At 43.4% G+C, this 24,816-nt stretch overlaps 1 protein-coding gene across 2 annotated transcripts in view; it reads left to right on the forward strand.

Annotated features, from left to right (window-relative positions):
- Window positions 1-24,523, forward strand: part of RAPGEF5 (Rap guanine nucleotide exchange factor 5) — a 206,058-nt gene extending 181,535 nt beyond the window's left edge. For both annotated transcript variants that reach the window (XM_090287121.1, XM_090287120.1), the window contains exons 19-26: window positions 2,024-2,146; window positions 4,240-4,418; window positions 8,137-8,227; window positions 10,362-10,412; window positions 11,199-11,286; window positions 15,929-15,993; window positions 20,107-20,161; window positions 23,299-24,523. In XM_090287121.1, the coding sequence (XP_090143247.1) occupies window positions 2,024-2,146; window positions 4,240-4,418; window positions 8,137-8,227; window positions 10,362-10,412; window positions 11,199-11,286; window positions 15,929-15,993; window positions 20,107-20,161; window positions 23,299-23,417 (771 nt within the window). In that variant the 3' untranslated portion in view covers window positions 23,418-24,523. The remainder of the gene's footprint in view (window positions 1-2,023; window positions 2,147-4,239; window positions 4,419-8,136; window positions 8,228-10,361; window positions 10,413-11,198; window positions 11,287-15,928; window positions 15,994-20,106; window positions 20,162-23,298) is intronic.
- The last annotated feature ends 293 nt before the right edge of the window (window positions 24,524-24,816 follow it).

Consider the following 24,816-nt stretch of genomic DNA (forward strand, 5'->3'; position numbering starts at 1 on the left):
TTATATTGAGCTCTGGAGCGCCTGCGTGTTCCTTTTATTTGGATGTGATAAGAAAAAAGAAGAGGGAAACATCTTGTCTCACTTGGGCCCTTTCCAGTCCTGAGTGTCCTGCCGGTCCCTGGTCCTGGGACTGTACCTGATATAATTGCATCAGTGAAACATGACATGCTGGATGATGCTGTGCAGCATCTTTGAGTCAATAATGAGATTGATGTGACTTTGCCCCTCCCCGTGAGGAGGACAGTCTACTGTGTAGCTGCTCTGAGCTCCTGGCGATGGAGGGAACCCACAATCTAATTGTCTCCCCGCCCTCCTGTCTTCCTGCCTCGAGCCTCACAGACTTCTCATGCAGCTGCTGGTGTGCACACCCAGAGCGCTCACCTCCACTGCCCGGGGCCAGCTTCAGGACAGGGCAGGCCCGAGTCAGTGTCTCCGTGGAACACATAGGCACTGTGGAGTAGGTCCCAAGATAAGCCAGATGCCCTCCTGCCCCTGCCATCAAATCATTCCCCCCATGAATTTTGCACACCACCTAAAATGTCTTCATTAGAATCCTAGCTTTAGGTGTTTTATCTCCAAAGTATTTCAGTTTAAATGGGACGTTGTGAGGGAAGAATAACGTATGGAACCACTATTACCTGGTCGACTTGCCTATAGATTATATTCTTGGAAAGTAGGAACGAGCCCTGAGTGAATGGGTTGGAGAAATACGTATAAAGTGTTCCTTGGAAAGGGTGGTGGACAATCTTGAATAACCTGAGGGCAGTGCCAGGGTAAGGGGCATATTTAGGGAGAAAGTAGGAGGGGTGAGAATCCATGAAAATATCTTCACACTCCAGATTAGTAAACTGAGATTAGTGTTACTTCCCAATTCGTGACTCTCCCTTCGAAGGCCTGCCGCAGCCAGGTGTCCATCTGGTCCCAGTCAGGCCGTCCCTGGGAAACCTCGGCTTGTCCCCACCTGAGCACCTCAGTATCTGCATGTGCATTCATGCCGTCTGCCCTTACTGAGCTCCACTCTGTCTCCCACTTTGAGAACACAGACACTTTGTACCTTGACCTGTTCTGAACACAATTAAGTCTGTGGAAAAGCTCTGTGGGGATCTTCAGCCAACTCTTTATAAATGTAAAAATTCTAAAATGCAAATAATGTATCTTGCAGTTTAGAAACAGATTAATATTTGGAATCTGAACCGTTCCCTTCATCCCGCTATGTCATTTAGTTTGCAAAGTCTCATTCTTTTTTTCCTAAGTCATTGACTATTTCAACATCATTAACTATTTCAGTTCAGTCCCTCCAATGGGAGAATTTATATTTTAATTTTAAAATACCGTGTATTTTTAAAAGATGCTAAATAATTTTTAATACGTCGAACAGTGACGATAGATTTAAAGTTGTGGTGGCATTTAATCATTTCATGCCATATTTTAAGGAAATACTGTCACCAAACACATGCCCATTTGTATGGGGAAAACAATTGATACTTAACCACCCTGCATAGGGTATAAGTGAGGAAACTTTTATTTTTTATTTCATGTTTCAATTTTTTTTGCTTTCCACAAGTGTTTTAATAAAACTTGTATGTGTGTGTCTGGGATGATTCTTGTTAAACGCATTTCCTGTAAAAGCCATGTCTGTCTTTATTGAAGTGCACCGTGACATTTCTCCTGTTTGTTTTTATACTAACCTGGCTGGCGCATGAATTCTTACCAGAAGCCCCAGCGGTTTCACGGCTTTTGCTTTCATTACGCTGTCCGCCCCAGCAGCGTTTTATAATCAGATCTGTGCAGGCACGTGTGTGGGGTGGCAGGGCGGGCTCCCTCATTGATCACTTGTACTGTTCTCAAGGCTGTTTCCTAAATTGGCTGTAACTCACTGAAGGTGAACGCACCAGGGGAAATATTGAGTGCCCTCAGACAAGATTGCTTTTCTAATCTGGGTGCCTAGTGCCTTCCTGTGGACAGCCAGTGCAGAGCCAAACATGGGGAATGACTGAGGATCCTTTTGCTTCTCTTGGTTTAGAACCCATTTGCAGAAAATGAGGAATCCCAGCAACGGCCGATGAGGATTTTGGGAATGAACACATGGGATCTTGCTCTGGAATTAATGAATTTTGATTGGAGTCTCTTCAATTCAATTCATGAGGTAAGGAAAGAGTAAAAAGATCAAATAAATGCTAGTGCTCTTTTAACTGTGAATTATTTTCAAAAAATATTTATGCATGTGACTAGCTTTATAAAAGATCCGTCATCTGGTGATATCGTTATGCTAGGATACCATGGTCCAGAAAGGTATTTAAAAGACTGATCCAGTCCTAGGAAAATCAAAATACATGGTCACAGTTTATTTGCCCCTAGTACAATCATATGTTTGTAGAATTAGTATAAACATGTCATATTTTTATATGCGTAAATACATGTGTCGTCGGCAGCCGTCCGTCTCGAGAGACGATGGTGTAGCTTCTTAAGAGTCTATCTGCACCACCGAGAATGGCTGTGCAGTCCGACTCGGGAGTGACACGGTATCTGTCTCCTCCCGTGTTGAATCGACATCTTGCGATGACGCTGGAGTGTCCTCTCCAGTGAAGCTGAAGCTACAGAGCCTGGGCAGGGTGATATGGAGGGTCTGCTGTTGCCCATGCAGCAGACCCCCCCTCTCTTCGCAGCTGAAGGGTCCAAGGGAAAGACGGAGTCAATACAGCTTGGCTTCAGGTGCGCCGCAGGAGTTGCCGGTGTTGACTACAACGTCAAACCGCCTTAGGGACTCCGGCTCCGGATTTTCTGTCGGGGTTTACACATACACATGTGTATACACATACATGTGTATGTGTATACATATTATGTATATATATAGAGAGAGCTTTAATGGAATTGAAGAGCCATTTTGCATTTGATACCTTTGATCCCGATATTAATTTTTACCAAAAAGTTTATAATAGTTAAACAGGAGCCATATTTTATTTACCTACATCCATGTCTGTACACACACACACTCATCCTTTTACTGAAGAAAATTTTATAAAATGAGACTGTTCAGCAAGGCTCCCAGTACTTTCTTGAAATTTTTGAGATTTCAAATTTTTACGTCCATCAACTTCTCCCTTGAGGACAGCTTATAACAGTTATAAGTTACAGGTGAAATGCTGCTGACAATTAATGAGTGAATGCAGCCGGTGGAAAGGCTCCCTGGAATCAGAAGAGAAATGTGGCAACTCCATGCACCCATGTGGTGTGCACTTGCTTTGTCACATAGTAAACATTTTCGTATGAAACGGCCTTTTTGTCTGAAGGAGGAACCCATGCCAACTCAATGAGCTTCACTTCCATTTTGGAATGACTTTTAAACGTCCTTGTAATTTCTCGTTGAATTTTCCATACGATAAGGTAACTTTGAGCAAGTAGAGAACTCCTTTCTTCCCATTAAACAGCTTGTGACTTTGAAAATGTTAGTGCCCCTGCTTCTGCAGTAGGAGAGAGTGAATTACTTCTGTGAAACACACTCGCCTCCCTTTGGAAACAAACATGTTCTATTGCTTTACGGGTAATCAATCAATACATAGTAAATAGTTACTGGTCTTACTCATTTTTTTTTTGTTTTTTAATTTTGGAACTTGCTCATTCTGTTTACAATTTGGCACTATCTTATATCAGTGGTTCTCAAAGAGTGGGTGTCCAGACCATTGTCAGCGTCACATGGAAACTTGTTAGAAATGGGAAAATCTTGCCCCTACCACAGACCAACTAAATCAGAAACTCTGGTTGAGGGCTGATCCTGATTTGCACTAAAATTTGAGACCCCTTTTCTAGAGAATCTACTTGTGAGGGTTAGAGCATCTACCTGTGAGGGTCTAATGTATATCTTAACAAATGCTAGTAGTAGTATTAATTTGCACTTGAATTTGCCAGTATAACGAGTTTCAAAAGTTTGGATTTGGTTTAGCCCGTGATTTAAACCTTGAATGTCTTAGATTTTCATGTAAAGGCATTATTCTTACATTCTCAAAAAAGAAAAAGAAAAAAGAAAAGAAAACATTTATATAAGGAGTCAAAGTAAACATTAACGAGGCATCTCTAAAACTAAAGATAAGTTGTTTCAAATTTAATATACTGTTATTATATTCTTGTAACATTGTGACATGAGAGTGACTACCAGAAATAGCTCTTCAAAATGGACTAAATTTTGTATCAACTTGACTTTGTACTAAGAATAAACACTGGCATGAATATATTTTCTTTCAGCAAGAGCTGATCTATTTCACATTCAGCAGACAAGGAAGTGGGGAGCACACCATGAACCTCAGCCTTCTGCTGCAACGATGCAACGAGGTCCAGCTCTGGGTGGCCACAGAGATTCTGCTCTGCAGCCAACTGGGCAAGCGGGTGCAGCTGGTGAAAAAATTCATCAAGATTGCCGCTCAGTGAGTTTCTCGTGGTGAAAAGTACAATTCCTCTCATCTCTTTGCGAGAGTACTTTTTTTTTTCATGTGATGATAAGAAGGGTTGGATGTAAATGGGTAATACTGAGTTAAGTGACCAAATGCTCAAAAAGGTCTGTTGATGAATATTTATGTCTTTGCATTTGAAGTATTTATATTTTAAAGTAAATGTCAGAATACCAGACCGAAGCACTCTGCTCTGTGCTACAGAACTAATAAGCACACATATCCCATCCTACAGCTAAATTACAGTGTGGCCGGTGAGCTATAGTAGGCTAGGAAAATGGGGAAAGAATCATTGAAAATCAGGTGCATTTGAGAATTCTGCTCTTGGCTCCTTGATGCCCATAGTATGAAATTCACAAACTCCTTAGCAGGCCCCACACTGGCTGGTCCCTCCTGACCTCTGAGCCTCTCCTACTGGGTACACCCCATGCCACAGCAACTCTGAATGGCTTTCTCTTTCCTGTGAACACCATCTTCCAAGCATGGACACGTGTTGTGTCTGCTAAGAGTGGCCCCTTCCACCCAGCAGATTGCTGCCATTCTTTAAGATGTGGGTCAAATGTTGCTTCCTTCTTGAAGACATTGCTGATTTTCAAATGCCAGGTCAACTACTTCCTACCCTAACCCCCTCACACACACACACAAACACACACACACACATATGCTTTTTTCCTCTTCAAAAATTTCTTTATTATATGTATTGAATGTACCTGTTTATGTAGGGTTCCTTCACTGGGCTGTGTTAGCCTCCAGAAGTCTGGGACAAGTTCTAATCAATCATTGCACCTGCGTGCCTGGTGCAGAACTTAGGGAGTACCAGTGACTCAGTAAATGTTGGTCACATGACATTTTATTGTAGTAACTTGCTGGGAGCATCTCTTAAAATACCAGATCAGTATCCTCAGACTGCTCTTGGGACAGCTTCCCAACAGAAGCAGGCAACAGAAACCAAAATCTTTCCCAGCTCCTTCTACCTGCCAGCCTTCCCATTTTATTTCTCCTTTGTCTTCCAAAATAGTTGTTATATCAAACAGTGTTTTGAGTACATGTGAGTGTAGCATATTCAGGAAATATATATTGATCACTCATTACAGGTGCAGGTCCATGCAAGGTATTATGGGGAAATCACAGTACACCCAGTTCCTGCCTTCAAGAAGTTTGCGACCTGCGGCAGAAAGGGCCGAGCTTCCATAATGCAGAGATCCCATCCTGGGGGCTTTAAAGGAGGGGAAGCTCATATACCAGCAGTGTGGGAAAGGAGGATTTGGAAAACATTTGTGAAAGAAGTAGCATCCGAGGCTCTATGTGAATTCTGGGTAGAATTTGACAGATACCAGTTCAAAAGAGGTCAAAACCATTGGGGGAGAGAAGCAGAGAAGCTCTTGGGAGGCAGAGAGCGGGTGGTCCGGGAAAGTATAATACTTGCATCCAGTTTGACCCCAGCGGAAGGTATTGGTGAGGAAGTCAGGAGAGATTCATCTGCAAAGGAATATGGGACCGAATTGTAAAGGATTTTGAATTTCAGCTTGAAGAGTTTAGACCGCCTTGCAAAAGCAGTAGGAATTCACTGACAATTTTTGTGTGGGAAACTGATGATGAGAGTTGTCCATCAGGAAGCTTGATCTGAAAATTGTACCTACACCCAACTGTAACCCAGAAGCAGTGTTATTTTGCTCACCTGGGCGAAAGATAATGGAAGTAACTGACTTGTTTGGTGTGACTGGACTGGAAGGAGAGACAGACAACAGATAAGCCCTAAATCCTGGACTTCTTTTATGTTAAATGTTCCTTTTTTTTTTTTTAATTTGGCCCTTACATTCTATAGTGGTCCGAGAAAAATGTAAAGGTGAGGCTCTTTTGGATCAAAAATGTCCTTATAAATACCAGTTACTTGGAGAAATGGAACATTAATGTCCCAACGAGTAAAATGACACCACACAGCTCTGTTCCCAGTATAAGATTATATCTGTCCTCAGGGAAATGAAATCTATTCACATCTTCATGTGGCCTCATGATCTTGAATTATTTACAGTACTGGTCTCTAACCTTAGCCCATGGACTAGAATGCCAATAGAAACACAGAGTTAAATTTTTTATAATCACAGTAGTAGGAATAACCAAGGGAAGATAATAATTTTCATGATCATGAAGTGTTTTCCCTGCCTAAGGCATCCTATTTGCATATTCATGTTTCCCTTCCTCTCTCCATCCCCATCCCCCACCTCTGTGGATTGAGTGGATTTTATTCCCTCACACAGACAAAGGAGTGTTTGCTGAACTGGAATGTTTAGTGTCAGACAGTCTGTTCTTATCATGGAATGCAGGAACCTTGGTAACAGAGGATTCCAGACTGGAATGGTATCCAATATGTGTACTGTGTCAATTAGCCTTCTAGAGAAATCGTGTCTATATTAATTCCTTTTTCCTTTTTACAGACTCAGGTGTTAGTTATATGTGCTTTTTTTGTTTTAAGCATGACTGGAAAAGAGATCTGGGCCAGGAAAATTATTTATGGGGGCGAGTGGCTAACAGATTTTTTAAAACGAGGATTATATCTAACATTCCACATAGTTAAATGAGGCTGAATGAAAAGAAGAATAAACCTTGTTGAATAATAATAAAACCATTTCCCCAAAAAGTCTTGGTTTCAATTCCAGTAATGCCATCTGAATGGCTTGCTGTATGTAATGCATAATTTTAATGTGGTATATGATTGAAAGAGCAAGATACAAAGTTAATATATACACTGTTCCCAAATTCCATTCGAGACTTTGATGGAGACGTCTGAGAAGAGATGGCATCTGAGGGAAGCTAAGTTAACATACACGAGGTATTTTTTTCTGCACCCAGCTTACTGCTAAGCGCTCTCATATTTTTCATATTTAATGACCAAGTTAGGGTAATTTCTTAATTTTAAAGACTTGCCTCGCAGAAGTTCTTTCATAAAGGAGTGTCTAGAATTCACATGCTGTTCTGGCTAAGCTGGAAGCCCAGCCTCCCTCTGCTATGGCAAATGCCCTCAGCCAGCTTTGAAAATGGGTGGAACTTTGACCATTTAAGTCAAGGGCATGACATTATGCATAACAGAAAACCTTGCAGAGTGAAGGGAGCTCAACATGATCTTATTTTGCATTTTATTTCCTTTTCTTTCTAAATGAGAAACACGGGGCAGTATCCTCATAATATTTGCCATGGTTTATATATGTGCATAATATAGTAGCAATTCTGTTGATAGCAGAGAATGTATAAATATAATGGGAGGGGTATCTTAGACCTGTGAGGTGAGGGGGGCTTGTCTGTCACAAAAATAGACAGTTTGCTGATGAAAGGGGCGGGACTAGAGAACTAGTATAGTGAGTATGGTATCTATAAAGAAAGATGAATTTAAGAATTTTTAGTTGGAATTGTAAATGCATCCAACATAGATTTTTTTTAAAAGGAGGAAGTTTTTGAAGTGTTTGAGGGTATCAAGAGCATAGATCTTCTCCTAAAGGTAAGGATGAGCTGAAGCATTGGAATCGGCTCATTTCTGGTAGAGACATCAGAGGGGACACCAGCCCTCCCCACCACAGAGTCCTCACAGGGGTGTGGGGCTGTGGAGCAGAGTTCAGTCCTTCCCTTGAAGTTGAACTCTGTGATCATCTGGAGAAAGGATGTGGCCTCAAAGTGTCTTCTGCTTTCTTTTATGCTGCAGCTGCAAAGCCCAGAGAAACCTGAATTCTTTCTTTGCTATTGTGATGGGTCTCAACACTGCTTCTGTCAGCCGGCTGTCACAGACCTGGGAGGTGAGCCCTGGGGTCCTCACGGAGAGTGGGGAGGAGGAGGGACAAATAAAACTGAACGTAATCGGGCCAGCAAACAGCCTTTGTTTCACAATGCATAAATAGACTTAAATGGTTTAAATAAGTACTACTAGAAAAAATGTTTTAAAAAGTAATGTGTCAAATTGGGAAGAACTATTGTGATCAAATGGTATTCAAAATGGTTGCATAATGTGTATGAAAGACATGAGAATTGTAAGACATTCCCAGCTAGAATGAGTCTTCCTCTGCTCTGCTCCGGTGACACGGCTCCAGTTCCATGGTGACCTTTTCCACGCTCACCTGTGTGACAATGTGTGTCCAGAAGTCTACTGGCTGAGAGACTAACAAATCAAGCTCCCGGGCCTCTTATGTGCAGGGTCTCGGCAGTGTGTTCCCATGCATGATGTACATCTTTGTAAAATTTGCAAAAGTAAAGTAATTTTGTATTCATCTTCTTAAAGAAGGCCCACAAAATGCTGTCTGGTTCAGGCCACCCAAATCCTGGCTCTGCCTCTGTTGGTGTCGTATGGTGAAGGCTATTTAGGTTCTCAATAGTTAGCGCATGTTCTCAAACATGGACTTGAAGGGTTTAGCCAGACACAGGTGTAGGGCTCTCTGCCTCTCCCACGGCCCCATCCCCTCCTTTCCTTGGAGTTTTGTTTCCTTCGCTTCCTTAGAGTTTTGTTTCCTTTGCTTTCTGGTCCCTACTGACTGGCTGCTTTGCACCGTGTACCACTTCTCTACCTCCCCGCTTATCTTCAACCCTCAAGCCTCCTCCCTCCAGGCTCCTGCCTGCCTGTGGTTCCCTTCAGTCTCCTTAGCTTCTCTCCAGTCTGCAATCACAAACTGCTCCATTCTCTTCATGGTTCCCAACGCAAACTCCTGCAAGGGAAAGGCTGAGAGGCCAACTATTTCTTTTCTTACATTAGATCTCAGTGTAGGTCTGTGGAGAACCTACGGATCCACTTCCTGTTAGGCAGATACTCTGGTGGAAGGCGTGGTGGTGGGAGCACGGGAACATTAAGGTGGAGTGTCCCACAGACAAAGACATGCTGCGCAACAAAACAATGGGAACAAGTTGCAGGCGGCTCCATTTTCTCTTTTCTCTGTGGTTTTCCTCCATTCATTACTATAGGTGCATCCCTGTGACGGTAGTTTCCGAACAGATGAAACTGCCTGTGCTGCTGTGATTAACTGAGTCCAAATTCAAAGTTATAAAATTGAAAAGTCTATTTCTAAATCATTTAAAAGGCTAATGATTGTAGAGTTTGCCTCAATTACTTTGCTTTGGAAACAGAATGCCCCACAAATATCTCCCAGAATATAGCCGTTAGTGTTAATAGCTGGAATTTGTTAAGCACCAGCCATGAACTGTACACTTTTCATGAGTTCTCTCCATATCAGTCAGAGAGCTTGGAGACTTGCAACAGACCACACAGCTAGGAAGGGGCAGAGGCAGAATTCAAATTCAGACTGCCCTCCTACGTCCGTATGAAAGACATCCAGGTTCTCACTTGACCGTGTTAAAGGGAAATTCCAGGTTCTTCTTCCTTAGGCCCGAATTTTTATCTGGGAGGATGGCATACTCTCTGTCATTTTATGTGTCACCAGTTGGTGCGGTTGATCTTTATAATTCAGTAATTCTGCCTATTAAAGGGCAGGCTTCGTCACTTAGGGTTTTCATGGCCTTTCACTATCTAGCCCTCTGCTGTGAAACAATTATATCACTTGTGCAAAAAATGTCAGCCGATGTTATTATTCCCAATCAGCAAGGCTACTTAAGAAGATGAGAGCATCCGTCAAAGGTAGGATGTGGACTGAAATCCTAGTTTTTATTAAAGAGTCACCAGTGCGTGGAATGTCCAACCAGCTGGATTCCAGTCATGTGGCTGTTATATATTTTCAACTGTTTTTAGCCACATTCCCAAGGAATGTCACATTTCATTGGGAATGAAAATTGCATCATGAGACGTGGTCGGGGCAGAACTCGATGACAGATGGATTTATGTTCAGATATGGGGCACAATAAGCACAACTTAATGAACATTCCCCTGGTCGCCTCTCAAAATAACTGACTTCTTTGACCTTTTCTTTTTTGTTTTTTGTTTGTTTTTAGAAAATCCCTGGGAAGTTTAAGAAACTTTTCTCCGAACTTGAAAGTTTAACAGTAAGTAATTGAGCCAGAGGGGACTTATCCTTCAAATTAGTTGCTACTGTCTGATTTCATCCTAGATCCCAGGGGTGGGTACCTGTACTCCAACAGGGCAGGTAGCTGAGACAAGTTCCCCTATATATGAAAATGTAGCTTTGCTTCTTAGGATGTAAAGCAAGTCTACAGTTAATGCTGCTTCATCTCCATGGGAAAAGGTATAAGAATGGTCCTTTTGGTATGATTTCGAGAAGGCAGATTTTTAAGTATAGTCCATTTCAAAGCCTGCAGAATTGGTATAAATTTATTATGTAATCAGTGTCTTGTGCATTTTTCTTCTCTCCTTTTTACCATGTCTTAAGTGTAGGTACAAAATGTATAGTTTCTTTTCAGAACGCAATAAGAAGTGTTCTCCTGTTTTCTGTCTGCATTGTCTGTGCATGGTGAGGGCAGTTTTGTTTTGCACTGCACCTAACAAAAGACGTTGGGGTTTCTTCGTGATAGAAATTATGCAGAGGAAACTATACTTAAAGAACAATTTGAGGAAAATAATAGGGCAATCAAAAGGTGTCTCTCTTTTGCAGTCATTTCCCATTATTGTAAACCAATAACTTGGCTTTCATTAATTGCCTAGATTTTCTGCCCTGATTTAGTGAGTTTATTTTCCTAGGAAACCTTTATCTACTTCGTTCTTAGGGAGGACCTCTCAGTATCTAAACCAGGGTCAAATTGTATAGCAAAAATGGATTTAGAATTGTTTCTATAGCACATTGATTTTTCTTTCTCTTTGTCATCTGCTTGCAGGACCCTTCCCTGAATCACAAAGCCTACAGAGATGCATTCAAAAAGATGAAGCCACCCAAAATCCCTTTCATGCCCTTATTGCTTAAAGGTAATGATTTTTTATCTTTGAGTCTATGTAATTCCATCTTTCAGAAATTTATCACTGTAACTATAGAGGACAAAGAAAAAAAAATGAGGACTCAGTTTCTTTCTTTAAAGTAATGTTGACATTCAGACCTAATGGTGTTTGCTTGTGATTGTTTTTCAAATGCTCAATTATTTCTGAGATACCTAAAACACTGAATTGTACTTGAGCAGACATCAAAGCATTTTCTCTTGACCCACAAAATCTGGCACTTTAGTGTTTTTACTTCACCCTGCTCCTAAGTGCTGTTTTATTTTCTGTGAATTTGTAAACCGCTTCACCAAGATAGGACCAACATAAAGAACCCAGACGGTGATCAGTCAAGTGCTCCATGAGCCACCTGAGTCCCAGAGATGCAGCCCGCAGCTGCCGCAGTGTAAGAAATACCTTTGATCAAGGATGGACTTTCTTCTTTCCAGGAGGGAAACCCCTTTAGGAAAGAATGTGACCGCTCCACATTAGTCCACCAACTTCTCTGTGGAGCAGCAAATACTTCATATAAGACATGCTAGTTAAGTTGACTAATGAGATCTCAGTGGTCTCTTTCAAACCAAGGGAATTCATCAAGGGGAAGTTCATTTTAATCTGGCCCACGCTCCCACCTGTGTGCTTTCCAGGGAAAGGCATCTGGTCATTTTTCTTGGCCATCCTTTGCTTCTACGGGATTTTATAGAAATACTCTTTTATATAGCCTCTGCTCTTCAGAGGCTTGTAACTTCAGCTGGGTCAGATCTCCGTGACTAGACCCTTGAACGTGATTCTGGACTGAGTTACATAGGGGCTGGATTGCTGGTAGGCCTGGCCATCCTCCCGCCACCCCCCCACCCCCCCACCCCCGCCAGCCCCACTGGCAGTAAAGCTGAGACTCCCTCTAGCTTAGAGAATTACTGAGTTGCTATGCACTGTTGTAGCTAGTCATTTAGTCTTCATCCAGTATAAAGTAAGAATCCCTACGAAACAATAAAAGCAATATGTAATGTATCAGGACAACTGAAAGGCGCAGAGATGCTTCATCAAAGCTGAAAAGGCTCTGCTAGATGCAAAAGGATGAAGTATGAGAGATTGTAATATCAACATAATTTAAAACTATTTGATTCTACATATTTATTTCCTTTTCAGATAAGTTTATTTAGGTTTATAATGGTTATTTGCAAAAGAAAACACCTTCAACTGGAGAACAGGAGGGTGGCCTGTGGGAAGTAATAACGCGGAGACTCATTTAGACACAAATAGGAAGAATAGACTATGAGGACGGATCTTAGAAAGGACTTGACTTTAGGAATTACAATTTCTGAAACAGATATTTTTAAGGTAAGGAGAAATTAACTGACAGTGCCTCTTTAACTTAATTAGATGCGAGCAAAGCTTTCTGCTGTGTATTAGCAATTTTCCCAAAAAAACACTTAATGCAGTGAAGTGTCTCACACTTGCGTCTTAGGTTGGATGCAATTTTCTGCTCTGCTGAGTTTATCTAGGCCTCTTTGTTGGCAGCACAACAAATTTCCCTGTTCTTCTACTGAACATACATTCACTCCTTCGCACTAGTAAACACGTTTTTCTTTCTTAGAAGCTTTCTTGAGTTAAATAAGCACTTATTTTTCCTTTAATTATTTGTCCTTATAAAAATAAACATCATTAACACTCTAGTATATTTAAAGTTTCCATTTTGTCTGAAATAATTTCCAAAGGGAAATAGAGTGAAAATTTGAAATGTGTATGTATCATGCACAGATAAGGCATTTAGGAAAAAATAAACAGCATGAATTCTGAGGTCTTTCTTAATTGCAAATAAAAAAATTATTTTAAAAGTTGCAATAATATACTTGAAAGGAACCAACTTTTTAGTGAAAACGCCCCCCGCCCTCCTGTTCCCCGCTCTCCGCTCCCCCCCCCCAGCCCTCCCCTTGGCTTTCTACTTTGGGTTCCTTTTCATTGGAGAAAAAGGACCAAATTGCGCTTGTTGGTGTTGAGAAGCATTAGGCCTCCTGTGGCTCAGGTTGGGAGGAACTCGGTATGCAGTGAGCCTGCAGATTACGAGCTAAGCATGTAACCTGAAGACCCTGTCAGCCATCAGCTTTCCTATTTTCCAGCTGAACTTCTTGCCGTTTGATATACTGTCCCCCCTACTGCGGTGTGGAATCTGTTAAGAAAGCGGGGAAACCCTAAATAAATGTCAAGGACAGGATGCAGCTGAGCTAAAGGTCCAGGGCAACTGAGTGGTCTGTATCGTGTGGGGGTTTTGGTGAGGATGGTCCCTTCCCACAGTGAACACTCAGTGGGTTTTTGTGGGGTGTGTATGTGTCTTAGAACAGAGATTATTCTTGCAGTTTGGTGGGGGTATTTGAATAAAAGGAATGTCAGGGTGCTTGCGTGTTTCTTCTTTCTCTTTTACTTGCCACCTCTGCAAGCGGAGTCATTTCATCCGGCTGCTCTAGCCTGTGACGTGTTTGGAGTGCGTTCAGGGGTCTCCAGGTAAAAGGCGCCTGGCAGGTGCCCCTTTCCCACAGCCTGAACCGCTTCACAGCCTGTGACTTGAGCTTAGAGGTCCCAGTGTTCGCGCTCAGCCACCCAGGGGTTTCTCTCTCTCACGCCCTTTGCTCCACACACCTGCCATTCGGAAGTGTCAAAACCTCCAGTCACTTGAACCCCCTCCTCCGGGGCGCCTGTCCCTTCCGGCCTCTCTTCCCTGACCTGGACAAGTCCCTGAGAATTGAGGTTAAGTGAGATGGCGACAGGGCACCCACCCCCCATGCCATCAGTGCAGCAGGTTGTAAGACATGCCCACGTCTTCTCAGCTGGTGAGGTGCCAGAGAGACCCAGTGGTGAGAGGAAGCGGGTTGCTGGGTTTCAATCCTGGCTGTGACGTTTAGCCTATGATCATGGGTTCACTGCACACGTGCTTTGGACCAGAGTTTCTTCACATTCTGTCCTGCTAGGGCTCTACCTTACAGTCTCCTGTGAGGATTCCATGAGCCCATGTCGTGTCTGACGCCGTTAATAAATTGTTGTTATTTTCATCACCCCTCACTGTCACCCTTGGGGACATAAGGAAGGGGTGGCGGGCTAGTAACAACAGAGAAACAGACTCAGGGCACTTGTAATGCAAATCTTCCGGGGGTTCAGAGAGCCTAGGCTTGGTGGTGGTTAATGCAGAGAGAGAACACACAGTGCTTTCTTTGCGATACAAAAACGGGACAAGTTACCTGTGTTGGCTACTCCTTCCTAGTGTCGTCACACAGGGAAAACCCGCAATTCTTTTCTGAAAGTAAAGGCGTGAAAGGTAGTGAAATAACCAGAGAGGTTATCCAATGACTGCATAATCGTGAAGTGTTTTCCTGCCAGGACATCAGTTGAAAAATAAACGAAAGCACAGGAAAACATTGCTGTGGGCCCTGGAAGCTGTGGGGGAAGCCTTGAGGAAAGCGTGGTGTTAGTGCGCGTGCAGCTATGAACTGGGAACTCATTTCTCCCCCTGGCGGGCAGCCCGCGTTAGGTGGCCGAGTGCGTTGTAGGCAGGTCTCGGCGCGCCTAGCTCTTACTTGCCCCCTAGGAACCAGCGGGATCCAAGTCTTGATTAAATGCAAATGCCTTCCCTTTCTATTTAAGAGATGTTTAAGCTGTTCTTTTTCCACTTGTACATCAGGTGGTTTAATAGATTTTTGAAAATTATTTTCATTTGGTTTGCCCTCCATGTCTCTGATAGAACCTGAATTTTCATGCTCTTCAAATTCTGATCTATGTCTTACTTTGACTCGTATCTGTGAGGATGCGCTCATGCTCAGTCACTGACCTCTGACGGAGTTCTGCTGTCATCCGTTCGCATAGCTACAGCTGCCGTCTTTATTGTCCCCAATTCCTGAATCCTGGCTCTTAAGGAGGCATTCCTATGCTTTGTGCCACCCGAGGAGACCTGTATTTGAAATTCCTCTGTCTCTTTAAGTGAAATGGGGCTCAAACCAAGTGTAACTTTCCTTTCCTCTGACAATGACCCCTCATCCTCCTTTCCTTAGGTTATTTTCATCAACGATGTTTTCTTTCTACAGTTTGAATTGGGGCAGGAGCCTTGCCATTCTCAAACCTGTGTCTTGCCTTCCTTCTGATACACAACCAGGCACTGACTTGGAGAGCCAAAAATCTAAATTTAAACATGTAAATCCAAATCTGAACATTTTAAATAAAGCAGATCCCCTAGACGTTGCCAAAAATTGTTTTAGAAAAAAACCAAACATATAAATATCAAATCTTATTATTTTTGGAGATTCGGTTCTTCTCTGTGCAATGTTCTGGCCTAAAAACATAATGGACCAGTTAGGTTATAGAACAGTGCTAGTTTATATTAATTCGGTTGAAGTCAAATACTTCATTGTGAGTGTAAAATATATACTCCCATTAATGTTATCATATTTTCTCTCCTGACACACACATAAATTATGCCCTTTCACACTGACTAATGTACAGATTCAGCTTTAAGTTGCCTTGTCTAGTGCCTGGAACAATCCATAGTGTTGAAGAAAAAGTAATAAGTTCCATTGCATCTAGACCTCTTCCGCCCTGACTCATGATCCATTCCTAATGGCACATGTATCTTTTTGTTTTTAATTTTCAGATGTAACATTTATTCACGAGGGAAATAAAACATTTTTGGATAACCTTGTCAATTTTGAAAAGCTGGTAGGTAAATTTCATTATTTCTCCTTTTTCAAATGTATACTTTCCTTTCTTGCATCAAGAAGCTGATGGATGAAGCACTTTCTTCGCTGAATCAGCCTGATGATTTCCAGTAGCTTGTTTGCTGCAGGTTGTGCATTGTCAATAAAATGCATCCCAATTAAAAATCAGTGTGCTAAGCAAGGTTTTGAGAAACAAATATAAAAATCAGCTCTTTATTTTTTAAAATAGAACTTCACTAGATTAACATCAGCTATGGTGCTATGGCACCAAAATGAAGCTGTCATGGATCTGTTGTGGGGGACTTCACACTCGTGAGGTCAAGCTTTTCTGCTTAAAGGCATGTCTGTCCCAGCATGCACTGCTTCTGGGCAGCAGAGAAAGCTCTCCTTCTGCGAGGGGCATCCACCTCCCAACACCCCCAGCTGGGATATGAAGGTGGAATGTGCAGGGTCTGTGTGTGGACAGGGGGTGAGAGCATCTCTGACAGAGTGACCCCTATGCCCCACGCACGAGATTGGGGTCCCCTATCAGTCCTTGCTTCCTTCCAGGACATGCAGAGGCTCCTCCTGGCCTCTCTGACCAGCCCACTCCGAGGGCAGAGGAGCCCTTGTCTGTCAGAACTGAGCAAGAATACAATAGGAGTGATCCAAAGCGACCTGGCTGATGAGAAGGATGGATTTGTCTGACAGATGAACTTTAGTCATAGATTAGATTGTCCTTCGTGCTTAAAAACCATACCAGTGACCCCTGTCCATAGATCCTGGCCTTTGAGTGACCTTTTCGGTAATGGGAATGGATTTGTGAGAGCTCTTTCAGGAACGGGCCCCTATTCCCTGTGAGCCTGGGGCAGGCGTTTGCAAGGAGGCTGAGTGAGGTGGGGGCGCAGACCGAGACCAGAGAGCAGCACAATGGATGGGTCCGAACGAGGCCTGGCGTCTGGGCGTGCCTCATGCGTGCCCTGCTCTAGCTGGCCCCCCAGGAGGAGGCAGCACAGGGTCAGTGCACAACCCGAAAACCCGTGCACCTGGGTCCGGAAGACAGACGTCTTAGCGGACCTTGCCACAGGTCCATTTTAATCCCTTGAGAATGATCCCTTTATGACTAGTTATTTTTAAAGTGGCTCTATCTGTAACTTTTCAAGCCTCTCTCTGTACTAAGTGCTTTGGAATCAGAGCTCAGTTGTGTAGATACTATAGTCAAACCAACACAGCTGGAAATGGATATTGAAAGTGTTGGGGTTTGGGTACTGGTTTTTTGGAGATTTGTCCTGTGTCACTGTGTCATGTTCTCAAGTACACGGGCACCTGTAATGGGCATTACATTCTAGTTTCCAGGAGGATTAATCTCCAGTGTTTGGCATTAATGAAATGATTGCAGGAATATTAAGCCTTTGGTCAGTACTCACTCCCAATCCGGCCAATCCCTGTGGTTAAGAATGCCACATAAGCTTTGGAGAGCTTGTGTGAAGGTGTAGGGTGAGGTTTGTCACACCAAGTGGAATTCCCCGTATAGAGATCTAGTTACTTTCCTTCTGACTAACTGGGGGTGGGGCGGAGCGGGGAGAACAATTGTGCTCTTTGAGCAGACTCTTATCCATTGTTAGGGGCAGGCTGGTGGTTGACCTTCTCCCCAGAATGAACCAATGGTTTGGTTACGTTCATTTTGTCATTTCCCCTCAGATAAGTGCCACCAGAGTGAGAGAACAATTCAGTAATGGCACAAAGGAGATAGAGTGCTGGAGAGAGCCCCCACATCCTTCTCTGTGTTTCTGGCCGGCACCTCTGGTCTTCCCCTGCTTTCTCCCACAGTCCAGGAGACAGTCTAGGGGCTTGCTTTCATATGTGCTAAGACTTCAAACTAACCCCTGGAACTAAAACAAAGAAAGTCTAACTAATAGTGCTTCCGCTCAGGTCAGTAATTATTTATACCCTTAATTCTTTAAGAAAGTTTAAGGAAATAGCCTGGCATGTATATGTAATATTCTATTTTTAATTTTAAATTCCTGAAGAGAATTTTTATCTAAAAGACAGGAGATAAGTACAATTATATATGAGGCCCCCTAGGACACAGAGTGGGTTCCTGGTCCAAAGCAGATGGCGTTTAAGATACAGCACACCTCAAGCTGACCCCCCCCCCCCCGCACAGAAAAGACAGGGTGATGTTAGAATTTTTTAGAAGGGCAAGCATCTATTTTATATTGTACATAGCCCTATGTTACACGTGGGTGCCAGGGAATGAAACGAAGTTTCCTAGTAGAGGCAGTGTTTCAAGGAATATTTCTTAGCAAGGGACAGGGTTGCACTTAAGCTAAAACAGGATCATCTTTCACAGTAATGAACCGATAGAACGTAACTGAATTAACTCGCGAGGAGCCAATTCCTCATGATGGATATTAGCTGAAGCCAGCTAGCAGATAATTCAGTGTATTATCTTTATCTGGCCAATACAGGCCAACACATTAAGTCAGACGACATGACGACCCGGGAGCGCTCATCGCGTCTAAGAAGATTTCCATTGTTCCCTGTGCTGCCTCAGCAACTCCTCCCATTTCAGCCTCGCACGGTGAAATAATGAGGGAACAAACGCTCCCCCTCCATGTTCAGAGCGTCATCTTGTACCCTAGCGTCCTCTCTCAGAAAACCTAGCGATGAGGATCCGGCCTCGGGTTTCAGGGCGGCACTTGGGGCCGTGTCTCGCATGCGCTCCGCAAATGGCACATGATAGGGATCGGCGTGTCGCCGGAGCGTCACATAGCAAGGGAACTGTCCTGGGAATAGCGGTGAATTTGGGAAAGGAAATTTAACAATACGCTCACAGACATGAGTCAGGTCTCATTTCCTTTACAAATGCAACTAGAGCCACTGCTGTAATCACTGTCCTACTTAATTTTCCACTATTGAGTAGGAATACAGCTGTGAGAACTGTTTAATAAGTAGGTCATGTTCAAATACAGTTTCTATAGTTCTGCTGGGTTTTAAGTAAAAAAAAAAATTAGCTTTATTTTAGCAATAACTCATTGAGGGTTTGCTGTGTACGGACAGGCCTGTGTTCAGTGTGTATGCACAAGGCATAAGAAGCGAGGACCCACGTGGGAAGGTTTGAAGCACCAGCTAGTGAACAATGTTGATTCTTGAACAATGGGACCAAGTTTGGATTTTGATACGAAAAAGATTAGGGAGTCACTGTAGATTTTCCAGAGGACTCAAACATGATGACAGCAGTGTTTGGAGATCATTCTGGCAACTTGATGGGAGGAACAGCAGGGGAGGACAGTCTTGCCTGAATGCTGCCTTTCAACTTCATCATGGAAAACTGAAAACGATAGAGCGTAGATCTCTGCTGCAGGTCCATGGTGGGAAGTGGAGGGATCTTGTCAAAAGCAGCTGCGCATTTAAGAAGGCTTTTGCCTGGGGATCAGTGAGAATTTTAAAGAAAGAAATTGAAATAGAATACTGAAGAGTGAAGGAAGGGATATAAATTATAAACAGAAAACTATCTTTGTGAAGATATGGATGTTGTAGAAAATGTTTGCCTGTCATGACTATCTCACTTCCTGCCACTGTTGGAGGTACTTGAACCTTTGATGCCACAAACTCCCTCCCTCCGTTAGCAGCTGTGTATGAGTCACATGTGTAACTGATGGTAGACGCTGGACGTGCAAAGCCCCCTGCTGGTACCCGGTCTGCAGAAAGAGAAAAGTTCCACAGCACATACAACACAAAGCCAATACACATCGCACAAAGAACGTGAGAATGTTGAGAAGGGAGGTCTCAGTAAGGCTTCATGGCAAAAAGGCAGAACAGCCCCTGAAGCAAAGGGCCTAAGCCAAGTAGGACAGGTGGCCCAGGTGGACAGGGGGCGTGAAAGCTGCATTTCTTTATAGTTTGTTTTCCCACAGCATGGTTAGAATTGCAGAAGCAGGCTTGGGAGACCCTGTTTCTACAGACAAGGAGCCAATATTTTCTAACGCAAGCACAGTATTATCAATTAAAATTGAGGCCAGCTCCAAATGACACCCAAAAGTATAAGTGTCCTTTGATCCTGGCAGGCATACTACTTCAGCAGCATCCTAAATGACCCTTCCACTGATATGTTTCCTGCTCTGCCTTCCAGCATATGATTGCAGACACTGTCCGAACCCTGAGGCACTGCAGGACTAACCAGTTTGGTGAGTAATTGAAGTTGGTGTGCCATGTGCATTTACCATGCAGTGGCATAGACTGTGACCCTGTCACAGGTATTTGGTGGTAATAAATTTAAACAGATTGTAAGGTATAATATGCATATTGTGCGCATACACTATATTCTGTCCTTGTTTTATCACTGCGTGTTTGGAATGCAGAGGAAGACAGGAATGGCAGCAAGTTTATACTCTAGAGAATGACTTCGGACCATCCAAAGCTCCCACCCCACCCCACCCCAACCCAGAAAGTCCTGTTTGCTTGCCCATTGGCGCAGAATTGTCAGTGGGCTTATCAGGAGTGACCCCACCCCTAACCTCCTTGCTTGGAGCCTTCCTGGAATAGGAATATAGTTTGCAAATGTGCCCAATGCAGCCTTCCAGAATCTTTCCTCCTCTCCAACAAAAACTTCCTGTCTGGGGCTGCCTTTCCCTGAAAAAGTGTTTTTCTGAGTACGTTCGTAGACTCCCCACTGAGACAAATGTAAGTTGGAATATCTTTTCTTTTCTAAACCTCAGGCACAATTTACATTCTGTTGAGGTTGTGTTAAAACATTGCAGGAAGGACGGAAGTCGCCCTTGTTGAGCTCACAGGGCTCTCACATGGGCCGTGAGACCCTGACGCCCGCGTGGGCAAATAGAGCTCATCAATCCTGTGGGCAGCACAGAGGAAGCTCAGAGGGTCCCTCCGGCAGCCGTTCCTCAGGCCGAGTCTGCCCGGCTTCCCGGTCATACCCTTTCCTTTGCCCTACGCAGATTCTGCAGATAAAAAAGGGCAAAAAAAAAAAAAAGTCAAATTCAATAATTACAAATAATTCTAAGGTGTCCAGTAAGTAAAACTTACTTTGTTGAGCAAGACATCCTCATTATAAAACAAAGTCGCACTTCCTAAGGATAGGTGGCCATTCACAAGAATCATTTTTCTGTCTGGACTGGTCTTAGCTGGTAATGTTCCCCCCACAACCAAGCAACCAAACTTCTATATGAATTAGAAAGTTTCTATTAAAGGGGAGATTTATAAATATAGGACCTCATTTTCTGAATATCCATATCACTTAATACCATTTGATAACGTGCTTCTGTAATTCTCCATTACGTACACAAGTACACTGCTGTTATAATAGAAGCAGTGATAATAACATTGCCATGGAGATTCATTCACAGGTACCAGCATAATGTTGATGACGAGTTCATATTCCTTTCCTCCACCTTTACTTCCCAAGTACTTACGGGTCCTCAGCTAATTCTAAGGCCAAAGGCTCATTTGCTCATTTATTAAGGCACTCTGTATACAGGGTGGGGCAAAAGATGTTTACAGCTGTTCATATGGAAAATAATACAGTAATTAATAGAAGTACTAGAATAAACTCTTTGGCATACTCAGCTGTAAGCCTGCTTTTGCCCACCTGTAAATCATGTATGGAACTGAGTTACCTCGGTTCATTTTGACAGTTTATATAGGGATAGTAAACCAATGTCAGTGTTTGGGATAAAATAAGATGATGTTTATCAAGCCCCTTATAAATTGTAAAGTACATGCATGTGTTAATTGTCATGGTTGGAACCGTTCATTCAACCAACCTAACTTTTTTTAAGACCAGACTTTAACAACAAAAGTACCTTGGCAGCATCCTGTTTGCTAAACCAATGTTTGATAAACTGAAAGCAGCCACTCGGCATCTTCCAGAAAAGGCACCTGGAATGACACATCTTTTTGGTCACTTTCAGACAAGTGGAATGGTAAAATGTTTGACTTTTGATGCTTTTCTTTTTGGAAACCAGGAAGTCTTGTTTCTATTAAACCTAAAAATTATAAGCCACCCATGACATATAGGCCTTAAATTACCCCACACATTGTCATAGGGGAGAAAAAAAAAACGGGTTTTCACCCAAAGAAAAAACTGCTGCCTTAAAATGCTCACCTCTTTCCCCTGCTTCTCCCATTTGAAATTCCCCGGAGCAGGAGCACGTGACCTCACCCCCCTTACATGGCGCAGTCTCTGCATAGCGCAGTTCAGCCAGTCTCCAGTGCCTTGGGCATTTGGGAGGAATGGGGGGATCTTGTTTGTCTTTAAGTATGGGAAGTGGACTTACCACATTTTCAGGCTACCTTATCTGTCACCAGCGGGGACTTGTGTGTTCACAGTGCACCAAAGCCTTTTGTGGCCCTTTGATTTTTAACCACCCTGGATTTGGGAGTGGAAAACGCCCTGCCTTGTCTTTCTCTGGGTAGATGTTAGCCCATCCACATGCTTATGGAGCCTGCTTTGCCTGTTAGCCACACCTTAAGTTCAGTGCTGGGGCATTTGTTCACCTAACACGTTGCGTTCAGATGGCAAGAATTCTCATCATTTGATCGCGTAATTTTAAACAATTAAATAAGGTTATTTAGACATTCAGTAGTAATTTTTCATTTGCTTGTTTTTATTAATTAAGGATAGTATTAGTTTAATTGTTAAGTTCATGAAGTCATTTCATTAATATTAGCCATATAACCATATTTAAATCTTTAAAACCTACCGGAACAGAGGATTAAAAGGCATTTAAATACCCCAGTACACAACGTGTTAATCAGTCCCTTAATTTATTTTTTTTCCAAAAAATAAGGATACCAAAGGATTATACAAAATCTTAAATAAAATTTTTTTAAAAAGAGCGAATGAGTCTGTGAACTCACCAGATTACAAGTGATCTCTGACAGTTCCAGGCTGAGATTAAGAGCCAGTTAAAGTCATTACACAGGCAATTGTTGTGGCATGGGACTTCAGACCAGGGGCTCGGTCCAGTCCCACGCTGCCACTTAGTGTTACATGTCTGCGCTGTTTCCATTCTGAGAGGGAGACAATAACACAATCACTAAATGCTATGTCATGTTACATAATCAACACTAGATAAGTGTTGGTAAGACAAATACCTTGCCAGTCTAATTACCGGACCCCAAGGAACCTAGTCCAAGCTGAAAAACCAACTCCACTGTTAGCATAAAGGTATCTTCTCCTCGATTCTGACTAATATGTCTGCCTGGTAGGTTAACTCAAAGCCATGCTGTGGGATTGTACTGGTATTGAGAAATAGCATTACCACTCTCGTGAGACTGACTGCCTTTTGCTTCCTCCAAAAATCAGGAGGTGACGTGTCTCCAAAAGAGCACCAAGAGCTAAAATCCTACGTGAACCACCTGTACGTCATTGACAGCCAGCAGGCCCTGTTTGAGCTCTCGCACAGAATCGAGCCTCGGGTGTGAGCCCGCGCCCCACGCCCCACCACCCCACCGCCCCTGAGCAACAGCAGCACTTTGAGCTACGGGAATGTCAACGTTGAGTACGCCCCTTTCCTGTGGAAAACGAAGGTGCTGAGTTTTATCAGTAAATCACAAGACGTTCACAGGAAAGCCAGCCAAAGCGTGCTCAGGAAGCCACGTCAGCCGCCAGAGGTGGGCAGAGGCCTCTCCTCACTGCTCTCAGAACGAGAAGACCCGAGAGTCAGAGCATTCCTAAGACAGAAAGTCTGGTTTCTTACGCTGACCTTGTTGACACCACCCGATTTTCAGTTTGAGATGTGCCACCATGCAGACAAGGGAGCAAATCTTGTTATACAGGGACCAAGGATTTCTGTAGGAAGGGGCATGGGACAGGAGGCAGTTCTGCTTTCCTGGCGGCAGATCGTTGTTTATAGGCTGTGAAAGAAGTAGCTTTTTTGAAGTGACGGCATCACCAGATTTCCAGGAAGAAGGCGTGGTCTCTGTTGATCCACACCGTGATGTCACCAAAGGCCACTTGTGTCCAGGGAGTTAGTGAGGACCAGCAGCTGGCATCCATGCTGTGACTTCCTGAAGGGAAAGGCTGAGGCATCCATTTCTTTGCACCCACAACCACGTCCAGATGTTGGCTCGCCGCTTTAGCACAGCCGATGTGCAGCTGTGGGCAAGTTAGGCTGAGTTGCTTTGCCAATAGGGAAAAAATAGGAATCTTTAGGACATCAACTCATTGTTTAATTTCTGGGGATTTTATTTACATGTGCAAGCAGGCTCTCGTCTCCTGTTGGGAGCAATATGATTTTGAATGAGCACAGTGCCTGACGCATTGTAGGCACTCTGTAACTGTTGGTCAAGGTGACGGGGTTACAAAGGTCTGTGCTCCTGTGCCTGACGATGCCCCCGTGCTCGGCACGCCCCCACAGGCTCCGTGCCCACTGTGTGCAGTGATCACAGCCCGTCCTGGGAGGGTGAGTGGGGCAGGACGTGCAGCACACTCAGCAACCCCTAGAGCAGAGCAAGGCAGTAAGACAGTGGTGATTGCCCGCCTTACAACAAACGGAAAGAGCCCCAAAACATCCAGAGGCCTAATTTATGGTGGATGCTTACAAGTCCTGTCGTTCACCTTCCAACCAAGACAGCAGCCTTCCTGTAATTTGTCCTTGTTTTTTTCAGAGTCTTCTAAGTTTTTTTAATGCCCATTTTTATAGATTAGGGTTCCTCCAGTAAATAAGACTCTTGCTATTCTCAAGACTGGTTAGAGTTCCCTTGACCTTCAAATGAACAAAACAGCCTGTTGGATACAGTAATGAAAACCACCCCTGCCAGCTAGATACGTGTCGCATTGCTAAATACACGTGTGAGTCCTGGCGCGCTTCTCACTGCTCTC

The sequence above is a fragment of the Furipterus horrens genome, unplaced genomic scaffold (assembly GCF_987537825.1).
Source record: "Furipterus horrens unplaced genomic scaffold, mFurHor1.1.pri manual_scaffold_9, whole genome shotgun sequence".
NCBI lineage: Eukaryota > Metazoa > Chordata > Mammalia > Chiroptera > Furipteridae > Furipterus > Furipterus horrens.